The 16015-nt window shown below is 51.9% G+C and overlaps 1 protein-coding gene across 3 annotated transcripts in view; it reads right to left on the bottom strand.

The window, feature by feature from the left end:
* Positions 1-16015, bottom strand: part of MEGF8 (multiple EGF like domains 8) — a 52644-nt gene that overhangs the window by 30747 nt on the left and 5882 nt on the right. For 2 of the 3 annotated variants that reach the window (XM_030797052.1, XM_030797054.1), the window contains exons 2-12: positions 13662-13825; positions 13216-13422; positions 12215-12395; positions 12045-12133; positions 11086-11501; positions 10480-10625; positions 10227-10349; positions 4140-4294; positions 3722-3841; positions 3210-3354; positions 2962-3125 (exon numbers count right to left, since the gene is read on the bottom strand). In XM_030797052.1, coding sequence (XP_030652912.1) covers positions 2962-3125; positions 3210-3354; positions 3722-3841; positions 4140-4294; positions 10227-10349; positions 10480-10625; positions 11086-11501; positions 12045-12133; positions 12215-12395; positions 13216-13422; positions 13662-13825 — 1910 coding nt within the window. The remainder of the gene's footprint in view (positions 1-2961; positions 3126-3209; positions 3355-3721; positions 3842-4139; positions 4295-10226; positions 10350-10479; positions 10626-11085; positions 11502-12044; positions 12134-12214; positions 12396-13215; positions 13423-13661; positions 13826-16015) is intronic. The other variant, XM_030797053.1, reaches the window with a different exon arrangement.

The following is a 16015-nucleotide window of genomic DNA, read 5'->3' as shown; positions in this document are numbered from 1 at the left end:
CTTAAAAAAAAAAAAAGAAGAATGAAGGCCAGACACGGCCAGCACTTTGGGAGGCCGAGGCAGGCAGATCACTTGAGGTCAGGAGTTCAAGACCAGCCTGACCAACATGGTGAAACCCCATCTCTACTAAATACAAAAAATTAGCAGGGAGTGGTAGTGTGCACCTGTAATCCCAGCTACTTGGGAGCCTGAGGCAGGAGAATCGCTCAAGCCCGGGAGGCAGAGGTTACAGTGAGCCGAGATTGCGCCATTGCACTCCAGCCTGGGCAACAAGAGCAAAACTCCGTCTCAAAACATACAAAAAAAAAAAAACAAAAACCAGCCAGGCATGGTGGTGCATCCTTGTAATCCCAGCTACTTGGGAGGCTGAGGTGGGAAGACCACTTAAGCCCAGGAGGCAGGGTTGCAGTGAGCTGAAATTGCTTGCCACTGCACTCCAGCCTGGGCAATAGAGAGAGACTCCATCTCAAAAAAAAAAAAAAAAAAAGAATGAGAGTGTTTCTTAAGTTCTGTTATGGGAAGCTTGCCAGGAAGAAAAAAAGGAAGCAGTCGTATAGTGTGCATAGTATATTACTTTTGTGTGAAAGAAAAACGATATGATGTCATGCTTACTTGCATCTGAATAGGTAAATTCTGGAATAAGATCAAAGAAACCCAAATGGATCTTCCAGGGAGGTATAGTGGTCTTAAGTTGCAGCCATGCTGGAGCTAGATAATTTTGGACCACTTAAGGGTTGGGGAGTGGGGTAAATGAGAGAGACTGTCCATTTAATGACTTTTTTTCTTTTTCTTTTTTTTCTTTTTTTTTTTGAGACAGAGTCTCTCTCTGTCACCCAGGCTGGAGTACAGTGGCGCGATCTCAGCCGACCGCAAGCTCCAACTCCTGGGTTCACGCCATTCTCCTGCCTCAGACTCCCGAGTAGCTGGGACTACAGGCGCTCACCACCACACCCAGCTAATTTTTTTGTATTTTTATTAGAGACAGGGCTTCACTGTGTTAGCCAGGATGGTCTCGCTCTCCTGACCTTGTAATCTGCCTGCCTTGGCCTCACAAAGTGCTGGGATTACCGGCGTGAGCCACCGTGCCCGGCCTTTTATTTATTTATTTTTAATTAAAATGGTGTCTCACTCTGTTGCCCAGGCTGCAATGCAGTGGCATGATCTTGGGTCACTGTAACCTCTGCCTCCCAGGCTCAAGAGATTCTCCTCCCTCAGCCTCCCAGGTAGTTGGGACTACAGGCACGCATCACCATGCACAGCTAATTTTTGTATTTTTAGTAGAGATGGGATTTCGCAATGTTGGCCAGGCTGGTCTCGAACTCCTGACCTCAAGTGATCCCCCCACATTAGCCTCCCAAAGTGCTGGGATCACAGGCACCCGACATCACACCCAGCTAATTTTTGTATTTTTAGTGGAGACAGGGTTTCGCCATGTTGGCCAGGCTGGTCTCAAACTCCTGACCTCAAGAGATCTGCCCACCTCAGCCTCCCAAAGTGCTGGAATTACAGGCGTGAGCCACCGTGCCCAGCCCCAATGACTTTTGATATCACTGTGATTTTTGAACCATGTGAATATATGAGCTATTTTTAAAATCAATAAAGAGGCCGGGCGTGGTGGCTCACGCCTGTAATCCCAGCACTTTGGGAGGCTGAGGTGGCAGATCATGAGGTCAGGAGATCAAGACCATGCTGGCTAACACGGTGAAACCCCATCTCTACTAAAAATACAAAAAATTAGCCGGGTGTGGTGGCAAGTGCCTGTAGTTCCAGCTACTCAGCAGGCTGAGGCAGGAGAATCACTTGAACTCGGGAGCTGGAGGTTGCAGTGAGCCGAGATCGTGCCACTGCACTCCAGCCTGGGCGACAGAGAGAGACTCTGTCTCAACAACAACAAAAAATCAATAAAGAGGTACTGTGGAAAAGTTTGGACATTCCTTAATAAGATGAATATGGAATTACCATATAACCCAGCAATTCTGCTCCTAGGTATACAGCCACAAGAATTGAAAACAGATGTTCAAACAAAAACGTGTACACAAGTGCTCATAGCAGCATTATTCACAATACCCAAAAGATGGAAACAGCCCAAATGTCCATCAGCTGACGAATGGATAAACAAAATGTGGTACATCTATACAATGGAATATTACTCAATCATAAAAAGGAACAGAGGTCCTTTCTGAATGAAGTTATAAAATGAATGAGCCTTGAAAACATGCGAGTGAAAGAGGCCAGACACAAAAGGCCACATAGTACATGCCTCCATGTACATGAAATGTCCAGAACTGGCAAATCCAGAGATGGAAAACAGATTAGTGGCTGCCAGGGACCAGGGGAGAGAGTAGAATAGAGAGTGACTACTTAGTGAGTCCAGGGTTGTCCTCTGGGGTGATGAAAATGTTCTGTAACAAGATAGTGGTGATGGTTGCACAATATTGTAAATGTGCTAAATGTCACTGATGAAAAACTTTATGTGTATTTTACCACAATGCAAAAATTCTTTTTAAAATCTATAAGGAGGCCAGGTGCAGTGGCTCACGCCTGTAATCTCAGCATTTTGGGAGGCCAAGGCAGGTGGATCATTTAAGGTCAAGAGCTCAAGACCAGCCTGACCAACATGGTGAAACTTCGTCTTCTACTAAAATAAAAAAATTAGCCAGGCGCAGTGGCGGGCGTCTGTAATCTTGGCTACTCAGGAGGCTGAGGCAGGAGAATCACTTGAACCCAGGAGGCAGAGGTTGCAGTGAGCTGAGACTGCGCCACTGCACTTCAGCCTGGGTGACAGAGCAAGACTCCCACTCAAAAAATAAAAATAAAAAATGAAGTCCATAAGGAAAATAAGACCCTTGAATGTAAAGACTTTTGGAGTAAACATAAGAGTGATAAAGATGCATTTGAGAAAAAACAAACCCTAGGATCAGGATCATCAACACCCCACCCACGGCCATGCCTCCTACCCACCTTGTCAGGCTGGGAGGTATTGGGCGGCTGCTGGAAGGTGAGCAGGTGCAGGCCAGGCAGGAAGCTCTGGGTGACGCAGGCCTCCAGGGACGTGACAAAGACAGGCGCAGGCCCCCACCAGCCCACAGTGCCTGAGATCTGCTCCCCTCGGCAGCGGGCCTGCTCTGAGAGGACAGGGGGTGGGGGCTGGTGGGTCAGTGTGGAGTGCTCTGGCCCCCTCCCCCCAGCCCACTGCTGCAGACACTCACCAGGCCGAGGGAGGCAGCTCTCATTGTGCACGCACCAGCCCAGGGTGCCGGGTCCCCGCGGAGGGGCTGTGGGGCTGCTGAAGGCCAGGCAGGCCTGGCAGTCACCCAGGAGGCGGCCCAGGCCCAGGCAGCTGGCGGCTGGACACTGCGAGGAGGAGAGGGGAAAGGGCTCACTGTCGACTGGAGCTCAAGAGATCTGGGAAGGAAGGGCTGTGGATACAGGGTCCTGCAATGGAAAGGGCCAAAAAACTGAAGAACGGGGAGTTGACTTGGAATGTGGGAGATCCAGAGGACGGGGGATGTGGGGATGGGGTCAAGGGCTCAAAAGGGTCGGGCTGGGTGGGATAAGCAAAGGTTCAGAGCTCCGCAGTCAGGAATCAGGAAGGAAGATCTTCGGCATGAAAACAAGTCTCTCAGTTGAGGGAAAGTTCTTGTCCACCTGGTTAGGCAGAGGGAGACACTGAGAGCAGGTCTCTGTGCTAGGGAACAAAGGGTCTAGGGCTGTCACTCACAGCCCCCAAGGGGGTCCCAGGAGGGGGTGCAGCTTGGCAGGCTCCTTGGCACCAACTGCATTCTGGGTCCCGGGAGCAGACGCTGTGGTCTGTGTACATGGAGCAGTAGTCCAAGTGGTACTGCAGGGAGGCAAGGGGATGGAGGAGGAGGCCTCTCAGACCTGGGCCGGCCTCCCAAGTCCCCACTCACTTTAGCTATCCCAGAGGACCCTGAATGCTCAGCATGCCCATCCATTCCTCCCCCAGGCCCAGGGACCTCTAGCTCCTCTTTCCTCTGCCCCAGGGACCTCCTTCCCTTCTCTCATGGCCCTAGGGATCACCACTCCTCCCAGGGATCTCCTCCTGCCTTTCCCCTCACCTGTGGAAACTCTGCTACCTCCTCCCCCAGCCACCCTTTCCCTGTCACCCCAGTGCTCACGTCAGGGGCAGGTGCCTGGAACACAAAGGGGGGCACCTTGTACGCCATCAAGTCCCCACGGGGCCGGCCGCTGTACCCCCCAGCCACCAAGAGGACGCTGCCACCAAGCACCGCAGCTACATGTGAGTACCGACCACTGGGAGGCGCTGCTCGGCCTAGGGGAATAGAGATCCCAATGACATTATTAGACCCCCAGCCCCTCCACCACCTCCATGGCTCCTGATTCTCCTGGGCCACAGCCCAGCCTTCTATTCCGGTGGCTGCTTCAACCTCACCTGCCCAAGGACACTCTCCCAGCCCACCTGGCCCTGAACAAGCTGAGCTCCCTCACCCCTACCCAAATCATCTTTCTGATCTTTAGGGTCAGAAAGACTTGGGTTCAAATCCTGGGTCTACCACTTGCTTGGGTTCAAATCGTGGATCAACTACTGACTAGCTGTGTGACCCTGGACAGGAGACTGAACTTCTCTGAGTCTTGGTTTCCTCCTCTATAAAAAGAACCATCATCTCATCCTCAGGGAGCTGGGAGGACTGAAGAATCTGCTGAGCCCCCAGCAGGCTGCCTCTGTCTCCCATTTTTGTCTGTCTAGCACCAGCCTCTCTTCTGGTGATAGCGCCTGATTTTCCTCTGGAAAACCAACCTTTCCCTCTCCCAGTCCATGAGACTTAGGTGGAGTTGTCCCTGGTTCTGGCAGAGGTGAGGCCTTAGCCCAGGCCCATCAGTCTCAGTGACTGGCTCAGGGAGGGGTACAGGGCCTGATTCTCAATTCTTGGGGCAAAGACACTCTCTTCTTTCTGGGCATTTTATGGCAGAAGATAATCCACGAGCTGCCTGTGACCATCTACACAAAGCAAGAGACTGAAGTGAACCCAGCTGAAAAATTGAGTGAGAAATGGCTGATGCCGTTGTGTGAGCACCTAGATCCAGCCCAGCCTGAAGACAGCCCCTATAGTTTTCACTCAAGTAAGCCAGGAAATTCTCCTTTTCTTTCTTTTTTTTTTTTTTTTTTTGAGACAGAGTCTCACTCTGTCGCCCAGGCTGGAGTACAGTGGCGTGATCTCAGCTCACTGCAAGCTCCGCCTCCCGGGTTCACGCCATTCTCCTCCCTCAGCCTCCCGAGTAGCTGGGACTACAGGCACCCGCCACCACGCCCAGCTAATTTTTTGTGTTTTTAGTAAAGACAGCGTTTTACTGTGTTAGCCAGGATGGTCTCGATCTCCTGACCTCGTGATCCGCCTGCCTCGGCCTCCCAAAGTGCTGGGATTACAGGCGTGAGCCACCGTGCCCAGACAGAAATTCTCCTTTTCGCTTAAGCCAGCTGGGTTGGGTTTCTGTCAGTTACAGCCAAGAATCCTGACTGACAGGTAAGTGGTCAGTGAATGGTGACTTCCCTACCCTCTTACCGACCTGCATGCACTGTAAACCTGTGGGACTTGGCCCAGGGAATCACAAACTGCGAAGCAGGAAGAGGCCTCCAGAAACATCACACTCCTGACTCCTGCCCAGTGAAGGGGACCAAGGGATAGGCAGACGAGACCTAGAATGAGGGCCTCAGACACCAGGCCTGAACTTTATTCCTGATGGTCACACAGGGTTCCTCTGGGGCCTTTCCTCCTTCCCATCCCTTAAGTGCTAAGGTTCCTTCCTTACGCCTATCCTCTCCTCTCTCTCCTTTTCAGGGAGGAGGAGTGAACAGATGGGACTCCGGGAAGCCCACACGTCCCCGAAGTGATACGCCCAACTTGTAGGTATAAGCATCTTCTGAAGAGAGGGCCAGTGGCTTTCATCCGATTTCAAAGCAGTGTCTGATCTAATGAAAGTGAAAGGTTTCTCCATATCTCCTCCCTGGTGACCCCTCTGGCCCTGAGACAGGACCCTCACTGCTATAAGAAAGAAAATATGGCTGGGCGTGGTAGCTCACATCTGTAATCCCAGCACTTTGGGAGGCCAGGTCTCACGAGGCTCGCTTGAGGCCAGGAGTTCAACACTAGCCTGGACAACACAGCAAGACCCTATCTCTAAAAAAAATTTTTTTTTTATTTAATTAGCCAGGCATGGTGGTGTGTGCCTATGGTCACAGCTATTTGGGAGGCTGAGATGGAAGGATGACTTGAGCCTAGGAGCTCAAGACCAGCCTGAGCAACATAGTGAGGCCTCATCTCTACAAAAAAAAAAAAAAAAAAAAAAATCTGTTTGGTTTTTTTTTTTTTTTTTTTTTTTGGAGATGGAGTCTCCCTCTGTTACCCAGGCTGGCTGGAGTGCAGTGGTGCAATCTTGGCTCACTGCAACCTCCGCCTCCTGGGTTCAAGCAATTCTCCTGCCTCAGCCTCCTGAGTAGCTGTGACCACAGGCATCCACCACCACGCCAGCTAATTTGTGTATTTTTAGTAGAGCCAGGGTTTCACCATATTGACCAGGCTGGTCTCAAACTCCTGACCTCATGATTTGCCTGCCTTGGCCTCCTAAAGTGCCGGCATTACAGGAATGAGCCACAGCGCCTGGACAAAAATTTTGTTTTTAATTAGCTGGGAAGGGTAGTATGGGCCTGTGGTCCCAACTACTTGGGAGGCAGAGGTGGGAGGATTGCTTGTGCCCGGGAGGTCAAGGCTGCAGTGAGCTATGACTGCACCACTGCACTCCAGCTTGGGCAACAGAACAAGACTCTGCCTCTAAAATAGTAACAATAGGCTAGGCGTGGTGGCTCATGCCTGTAATCCCAGAACTTTGGGAGGCCCAGGCAGGCAGATTACTTAAGGTCAGGAGTTCGAGACCAGGCTGGCAAACATGGCAAAACTTCGACTCTACCAAAAACACAAAAATTAGCCAGGAGTGGTGGTGCACATCTATAATCCCAGCTACTCAGGAGGCCGAGGCAGGAGAATGGCTTGAACACGGGAGGTGGAGGTTGCAGTGAGCAGAGACTGTGCTACCGCACTCCAGCCTGGGCAACAGAGCAAGACTCCATCTCAAGTAAAATAAAATAAAATAGTAACAACAATAATAATAATGCCTGGCCAGGCACGGTGGCTCATGCTTGTAATCCTAGCATTTTGGGAGGCCCAGGCGGGCAGATCACAAGGTCAACACAGTGAAACCCCATCTCTACTAAAAAAATACAAAAATTAGGCCAGGCGCAGTGGCTCACACTTGTAATCCCAACACTTTGGGAGGCCGAGGCAGATGGATCACTTGAGGCCAGGAGTTCGAGAACCACCTGGTCAACATGGCAAACCCCATCTCTACTAAAAATACAAAAATTAGCCGAGTGTGGTGGCACACGCATCTAGTCCCAGCTACTCAGAAGGCTGAAGCATGAGAATTGCTTGAACCTCGGAGGCAGAGGTTGGAGTGAGCCGATCACGCCACTGCACTTCAGTCTGGGCAATAGAGAGAGACTCTGTCTCAAAAATAAATAATAAAAATTTTAAAAAAGGAAGAAAATGTGTGGAGCACTTCACTGGGCATCATTCTTGAAGGATCATCTCAATTTACAGCTGTCTTACAGCTGTCCAATGGCATAAGTGTTATAATTTTCATTTCACAGATGAGCAAACTGAGACACAGAGATTAAGTAATGGTTTTTGTTTTTGTTTTTGTTTTTTTGAGGATGGAATCTCACTCTGTTGCCCAGGCGGGAGTGCAGTGGTGCGATCTCGGCTCACTGCAACCTCCGCCTCCCAGGTTCAAGCAATTCTCCTGCCTCAGTCTCCCGACTAGCAGGCGCGTGCCACCATGACTGGCTAATTTTTTGTATTTTTAGTAGAGACAGGGTTTCACTATGTTAACCAGGATGGTCTCAAACTCCTGACCTCATGATCCGCCCGCCATGGCATCCTAAAGTGCTGGGATTACAGGTGTAAGCCACTGCGCCCGGCCTTAAGTGATAGTTTTATACAGATTGTTGTTTGGGGATAGCCATGCTGGCTCTGTCACTTATCTACTGTGATCTTGAAAAAGTTGCTGCTAAAGATACTATCAACAGAGTAAAAAAACAATGTACAGAATGTGAGAAAATATTTGCAAACTATGCATCCAACAAAGGTCTAATATCCAGAACCTATAAGGAACTTAAATAAACTAACAAGCAAAAAACAACCCCATTAAAAAGTAGACAAAGGACATGAACAGACATTTTTCAAAAGAAGACATACACGTGGCCAATAAGCATATGAAAAAATGCTCAATATCACTAATCATGAGAGAAATGCAAATCAAAACCACAATGAGACACCATCTCACACCAGTCAGAATGGCTATTATCAAAAAGTCAAAAAATAACACATGCGAGTGAGGTTGCAGATGGGAATGTAAATTAGTTCAGGCATTGTGGAAAGCAGTTTGAAGATTTCTCAAATAACTTAAAACAGAATTACCATTTGACCCAGCAATCTCATTATCAGGTATATACCCCAAGGAATATAAATTGTTCTAACATGTGTATGTTCATTGCAGCACTATTCACAATAGCAAAGACATGGAATCAACCTAAATGCCCATCAATGATAGACTGGATAAAGAAAATGGAGGCCAGGCGCATTGGCTTATGCCTGTAATCCCAGAAATTTGGGAGGCCGAAGCAGGTGGATCACCTGAGGTCAGGAGTTTGAGACCAGCCTGGCCAACATGGTGAAACCCCGTCTCTACTAAAAATACAAAACTTAGCCGGGTGTGGTGGTAGGCACCTGTAATCCTATCTACTCAGGAGGCTGAGGCAGGAAAATCGCTTGAACCTGGGAGGTGGAGGTTGCAGTGAGCTGAGATCGCGCCATTGCACTCCAGCCTGGGTGACAAGAGCGAAACTCCATCTCAAAAAAAATATATAGAAAGAAAAAAGAAAAAAGAAAATGTGGTACGTATACATCAAAGAATACTACGTGGCTATAAAAAAGAATGAGATCATGTTCTTTGCATCAGCACGGATGGAGCTGGAGGCCCTTATCCTCAGCAGACTAATACAGGAACAGAAAACCAAATACTGCATGTTCTCACAAGTGCGAGCCAAACATCAAGTGCACATGGACACAAAGAAGGGAACAACAGACACTTGAGGGGCCTACCTGAGGGTTGGAGGAGGGAGAGGATCAAAAAACTACCTACTGGGGCTGGGCGCGGTGGCTCATGCCTGTAATCACAGCACTTTGGGAGGCCAAGGCAGGCGGATCACCTGAGGTCAGGAGTTCGAGACCAGCCTAGCCAACATGGTGAAACCTCGTCTCTATTAAAAATACAAAAAAATTAGCCGGGTGTGGTGGCATGCACCTATACTCCCAGCTACTGAGGAGGCTGAGGCGGGAGGTGGAGATTGCAGTGAGCCAAGACTGCGCCACTGCATTCCAGCCTGGGCAACAGAGTAAGACTCCATCTCAAAAAAAAAAAAATACCTGTTGGGTACTAGGCTTAATACCTGGGTGATGAAATAATCAGCACGCCAAATCCCCATGACACACAATTTACCTATATAATAAACCTGTACTTGTACCTAAATTGAAAGTTAAAAAGGCCAAGCACGGTGGCTCACACATGTAATCCCAGTACTTTAGGAGGCTGAGGTGGGCAGATCACTTGAGGTCAGGAGTTTGAGACCAGCCTGGCCAACATGATGAAACATTGTCTCTACTAAAAGTACAAAAAAATTAGCCAGGCATGGAGATGCATGCCTATAATCCCAGCTACTCAGGAGACTGACACAGGAAAATCGCTTGAACCTGGGAGGTGGAGGTCGCAGTGAGCTGAGATCACGCTACTGCACTCTAGCCCGGGCGAAGGAGTGAGACTCCCTCTCAAAAAAAAAGAAAAGAAAGTTAAAAAGAAGGAAAAGTTGCTGCCTCTTAGGCATTTCCCTGGGGCAGCTGGAAACTGGCAAAACCTGGATTGGAACCCACATTGGATATTGCGGTAAGGGCCTCCCATCTCCGTGGTGACGATGCCCTAGTCCCATCTCCATCCCAGGCTTGCCTCCTGAGGCTGGCACCAACTGGCCTGGATGTCAGGCTCACCCTTACAGACTGAGGTGGCTTGAGCCCAGAATCACTATGGAGGGAGGTGGGACCCTCAGGAGCCCCTAGGGAAGAACAGGGACCACTCACCCTCAGGGGTTCCTGGGGGGGCAAGCTCAGCTCCTGACACCCACTGATGGCAGCCAAGGTGGTAGAAGAAGATGCCATCTTCGTAGCACTTTTCCTCCTGGTAATGGGTGTGCACATTGCCCCCTGGGAAAGGAGGAAGGGGCATAGCTGGCAAGCCTAGGGGAGGTGGGGGGACTCCCCTGCAGGGAGCCTCAGCTCAGGGTTGGCTCAGGCCCTCAGCAGGCAGGCAGGCAGGACTGGGGAGCCTCCTCACCATAGACCACCATGTAATTGCCCAGAACACTGGCTGTGTGGAAGGCTCGCTCCCTTGGGCCCTGAAGCCCATCCCGCCCCTTCAGCGTTGTCCACACATGCCGATCCACGTGGAAAAGCTCAGTGGAGTTCACTCGCACAGAGAACCTACCGAAGGAGAAGTAGGTCAGGGGCTCAGGGCAGGAAGCGTCTCTCTCCCTCCTCCAGGCTCTTAGGAGCCGTGTGATCACCCAGGGATGAGACTGGCCATGACTGACTCTATGTCCCCTCCAAACTAGAAGTTCCCTGTGGGCAGGACCTTGAGTCATCTCTGGGTTACCCGCATAAACTAGCAAGGGCTGGACACCAAGCAGGGCTCTGTTGAATGGATACATGGGTGGGAGTGCGTGAGAGGCAATTCACCAAGAGACTGAATAAAACACCAGAGAATGTGTGAGTGGGTGAATGAATGAATGAGTGAATGAAGGAGTAAGTAAATACATGAAGGAAGGAGTGACTGAGAGACCACAGGAGTCTGACAGTGGGCAAAGACCTCTAAAGACTAAAGGCCTATGGTGTTGAGCTGGGCCTGGCCTGTGGGGCACAGGTTATGGGACAGGTCACTTACCGGGCAGTGGAGGGCCGGTGTCCACCATGGACCAGCAGGGCACGGGAGGGGGCATGGAACACCATGGAGTGGCCGGTGGCAGCAGGGGGCCGTCCGCCTGCCGGAATCACCTGCTCCCAATAGCCCCCGCTGGTGCTGTCAAGGCGGAAACGGAAGAGGCCAGAGGAGAAGAGGTCGTGCTGGGTGCGGCCTCCAGACACATATAGCCAGACATCATCCACCAAGGCAGCCGCGTGACCTGCCAGGCCTGGGGGCCCCGAGGAGCTGGAGGCAGGTGGTGCCAGGAGCTCCCAGTGGCCCCTGCCCAGTGGACTGAAGGCCCACACGTCGTTGGTGAGCGAGCCGTCAGCCAGCTCACCACCCATCAGCACCAGGGAGCCGGCCCAGGCCACGGCCACATGGGAGTGACGGGCAGCCTGTGAGGAAGAGACAAGAGACAGAGGTAGAGACATAGCAAGAGAGCCAGAGCCAGGCTTAGACAGACAGATGCAGAGCCAGAGAAACATGGAGAGAAGGCGAGATAAAGACAGAGACAAAGAGAAAGGCAGAGACGGGCAGAGAGAGAAAAGAAGAGACAGATTCATAGAAACGGAAATACAATAAGAGAGGGAAGAGGCAAGGAGACAGAGTTAAAGAGACAAATGGCAGAGAGAAACAGACCCAGAGAGATGGAGACACAGAAACGGAGAACACGGAAGCCCAAAAGTCAGACAGACGAAAACAGAGACAGATTGAGCGACAGGAGACACGTGGAAAAATAAGATGCACAAAGGCAGATAAAGGAAGAGGGAGAAGAAAAAAGAAAACCGGAGAGAAAAGGCAGAAACAGGGAGAAGTTGGTTCCTATATCAAGCTGCGGGAAATGGGGGAGCACTGGGTGATAGGGGATCATTCTGGGGGTCCCCGGCTGGGTCTGATTGAGTGGAAAGGCTCCTCCAGGGCAGAGGAGGGGTCCATACCGGGGCAGGACTCAGGTCCCAGGACTCCCAGGTGTTAGCGGAGAAGTTGTATAGGACGAGGTCACCCAGGGCGTTGTTGAGGTCCTGGCCTGTGGAGGGGTGGACAGTCTCATGCCCTGGCCATAGGCTGCCAGGCCTCCAGACCCCAGATACTCGCCCCATCTGCTCACCTCCGAAAACTGCCAGCAGCCCCGGCGGGGACAGGAAGGCGCCAGCTGCCCCGATACGGGCAGAGAAGGCAGGGTCCCCGGCACTCACGTTGTGCCACCAGCCAGCCCCCTGGTTCTCCCACAGGTGCAGGTCACAGGCACGTCCCAAGAAGCCAGGCTCACAGCGGCATGGTCCCAGGGGCTGCGGGGAAGGAGACACAAAGGCAGAGATAAGAGAGGGAGAGACAAGGACAGAGAGACAAAGGAGACACAAAGAGAAAAAGAGGCAGAATGAGACAGACAGGGCACAAAGGGAGAGAGAAAAAGACAGACAGGAAGGGAGAGGATGGAAAAGGAAAGAGAGAGAGAAAGGGAGACAGAGAGAGACAGGAAGAGGGGAAAGGCAAACTGTCAGACAGAAACAAGAGACAAAGAGACACAACCAGAAGGAAGCAGACAGATGGAAAAAAGAAGACCAACGGAAAAAGGAAAAGACACACAGAGAAAAAGGAGAAAAGACAGAAAGACGGCAGGCTGGGAGAAGACAGACAGGGCGACTGACGTTCAGCCTGGACTGAAAGAGCTCAGATCTGGGGAGGTCAAGTCGGGGAGGGCTCAAAGCGCAATCCAGATTGAAAGCTGGATGTGCACAGCTTCGGCGTAAGGTCAGTGGTGCGAGGCTGGAAGTCATGGCAGGGGGTCCAAGGCCACACAGAGTGGCTGGATGGGAGGACAGAGTTGGGCCTGGCTGGAGGAAGAAGGGTGGTGTTCACAGGTGAGAGTGGGGTATAGATGAGAGTGGGATATGCTCAGCAGGGGAGGGCCTGCAGGAGAAGGTGGGGTGGGGTTGGAGTAACAGGTGGGGGGCAAGCTCTGGAAGGAGAAGGAAGTGGGTGTCATGGAGGAGGGTGGGGTGGTGGGGGGAGTTTCATGCAGGAGCAAGGTCAGACCTAGGAGATGGGCATGGAGGGTGTGCTCACGGATCAGGGCCCCAGGGGAAACAGGGCTGGGGACCGGCTCACCGAGGCACAGGTGCCGTGGCTGCCACAGTAGGCTGAGCACTCCTGCAGGCCACAGTCAGGACCCCCCCAGCCTGGCTCGCAGGCACACACACCCGGTGGCTGGCACTGCCCGTGGCTCCGGCAGCCACCCGGGCACAGGGAGAAGCGGAATGAGGCGTTAAAGCCCAGCAGGTTGTAGTTGGCATCACTGAAGAGGTGCAGCAGCATCTGCGGGCACAAGGTGTGCTGGGTAAGGTGGGCAGGGCCTGGGGATTGTCCTGGGAGGGTGGCCCACTCCTGCCCCCTTCCACCCTGGGGGACCGAGAGCCTCATCTCCTTCCTTTGCCTCTCCCCACCTTCCCTTGTCCCTGTGCTCTGCTCTTGGATGCCCTCTTACTGACTCTCTGTCCCTCCTTTCTTCTTCCGTCTCTCTCGGTGTATCTACCCACAGCCCCATCCCCACTAACCTTGCCTGAGGAAGCTTCGATGGGCGGAGGTCGGGTGCTCCCGCTCAGACTGGCAAGCAGCGGCCCTCGCGGGGAGTCACCGTCATACACGAACAGGTAGTCATACGTGCACTCTGTGTCCAGGAAAAGGAAGTCCAGCAGGATCCGGTGCTGGGGGCTTGGGGCTGGAAGGTGAGCACAGAGGGACCAAGCTCTAAAGCGGACCTTCTCCCCACACCTCCCTGCAGCCTCCCACAATTGTACACCAAACCCTGCTCCAGGTGATGCTGGGGGCTCAAGGATGAGTCAGACCTGGGCCCTGCCTTGGAGGGGCTCCCAGTCTCATAACCTAGGGCGGTCAAGGGCTGTGACAGCCAGAGGGACAGGAGCCCAGAGAAAGAATCATAATATTCCAGATCTCTAGAAAGGTCACCTGAGATCAGAATGAACACTCCTACCATGCAGATGGGAAAATAAAGTACAGAGAAAACCCCATCCCAGTGGCCACACAGAGCAGAATCCACAGTGTTCCTGATGCCTCTCTCTTCCTGTCCATGCCTGAGCTTCAGACATGTCCAGGCTGGAGGGTCAAGGTCATAATCCCAGTGAGAAGAGCACCTCTGTGACAGTCCCCTGGCCCACGCTGAATAGAGCTGCAAGAGAAGAGTCCAGCTTCTTCCCCCAGAACAGAGGCCTAACCTTGGAGCAGCATAGTTCCCCTCTGTCCCCATCCAGAGTCTCACCTCTGCTTATTGTGATGGCTACAAGCACAAACTCTGGAACCAAACTGCCTGAGCTTATGTCTTGGCTCTGCCACCAAATAGCTACCAGCTGTGTGATTGTGGCCAAGTAACCCACCCCCCCGGATCGGTCTCCTCATCTCTAACGTGGGAGATAGTGGTACTGTGGTGGAATCAAACTTATAGGCCACTCCTGCCATTGAAAGTTAATTCCCTGCCCCTTATATCTGGGAAGAGCCTTAGTGACTTGCTTGACCAATTAAAACCCAGCAGAAATTCTGAAACTTCCAAGGCTAGATCATAAGAAGACTTGTACCTTTCACCTGGGCCTCATAGAATGCTCCTTCTCAGAACACAGCTGTCATGCTAGGAAAAGCCAAAGCCGGCCGGGCACAGTGGCTCACGCCTGTAATCCCAGCACTTTGGGAGGCCGAGGCGGGCGGATCACGAGGTCAGGAGTTTGAGACCAGCCTAGCCAACATGGCGAAACTCTGTCTCTACTAAAAATACAAAAATTAGCTGGGCGTGGTGGCGGGCACCTGTAATCCCAGCTACTCGGGAGGCTGAGGCAGGAGAATTGCCTTGAACCTGGGAGGCAGAGGTTGCGGTGAGCCGAGATTGTGCCATTGCACTCTAGCCTGGAGGATTATGAGCGAGGAGGACTATGAGGAGGACTAAGAGTGAGATTTCGTCTCAAAAAAAAGAGCAAAAAAAAGAAAAACCAAAGCCACAAGAAAAGGCCACACACAGGCACTCCGGCTGACAGCCCCAACTGAGCTTCCAGCTGACAGCCAGCATCAACTGCCAGGCCTGGAAGGGACCTTCCTGGATGTCTAGCCAAGGTGAACATTCAGCTGACTGCAGCCCCAGCTGACATCTGACTGCAACCTCATTAGGAGCAATAATACACACGAAATGGTGACAACGAAGTGGGGTGGGTGGCTCATGCCTGTAACCCCAACACTTTTGAGAGGCCAGGGCGGGCGGATCACCTGAGGTCAGGAGTTCCAGAACAGCCTGGCCAACATGGTGAAACCCTGTCTCTCCTAAAAGAAAATACAAAAATTAGCCAGGCATGGTGGTGTGAGTCCCAGCTACTCAGGAGGCTGAGGCAGGAGAACTGCTTGAACCTGGGAGGCAGAGGTTGCAGTGAGCCAAGATCGCACCATTGCACTCCAGCCTGGGCGACAGAGGGGACTCAAAAAAAAAAGAGGCTGGGCGCCATGGGTCACGCCTATAATCCCAGCACTTTGGGAGGCCAAGGTGGGTGAATCACTTGAGGTCAGGAGTTCGAGACCAGCCTGGTCAACATGGTGAAACCCCGTCTCTACTAAAAATACAAAAAATTAGCTGGATGTGGTGGCACATGCTTGTACTCCCAGCTATTTGGGAGGCTGAGGCAGGAGAATTCTTGAACCTGGGAGGCAGAGGTTACAGTGAGCTGAGATCATGCCATTGCACTCTAGCCTGGGCGAGAAGAGTGAAACTCTGTTTCAAAAAAAAAAAAAAGAAATGCCGACAACGGGGCCCACATATCGTGGTGAGTGCCACTACCCCAACACTGTCACTGTCTTGTTCTCTGCCAGTCCTGGTTCAGGTAGCCTCTCTCATTCCACATTCCACATCCCACATGAG

This window comes from Nomascus leucogenys, chromosome 17 (assembly GCF_006542625.1).
Source record: "Nomascus leucogenys isolate Asia chromosome 17, Asia_NLE_v1, whole genome shotgun sequence".
NCBI classification, from domain to species: Eukaryota; Metazoa; Chordata; class Mammalia; order Primates; family Hylobatidae; genus Nomascus; species Nomascus leucogenys.
The sequence above is the reverse complement of the archived record's forward strand: the minus strand, read 5'-3'. Positions and strand labels throughout refer to the sequence as shown.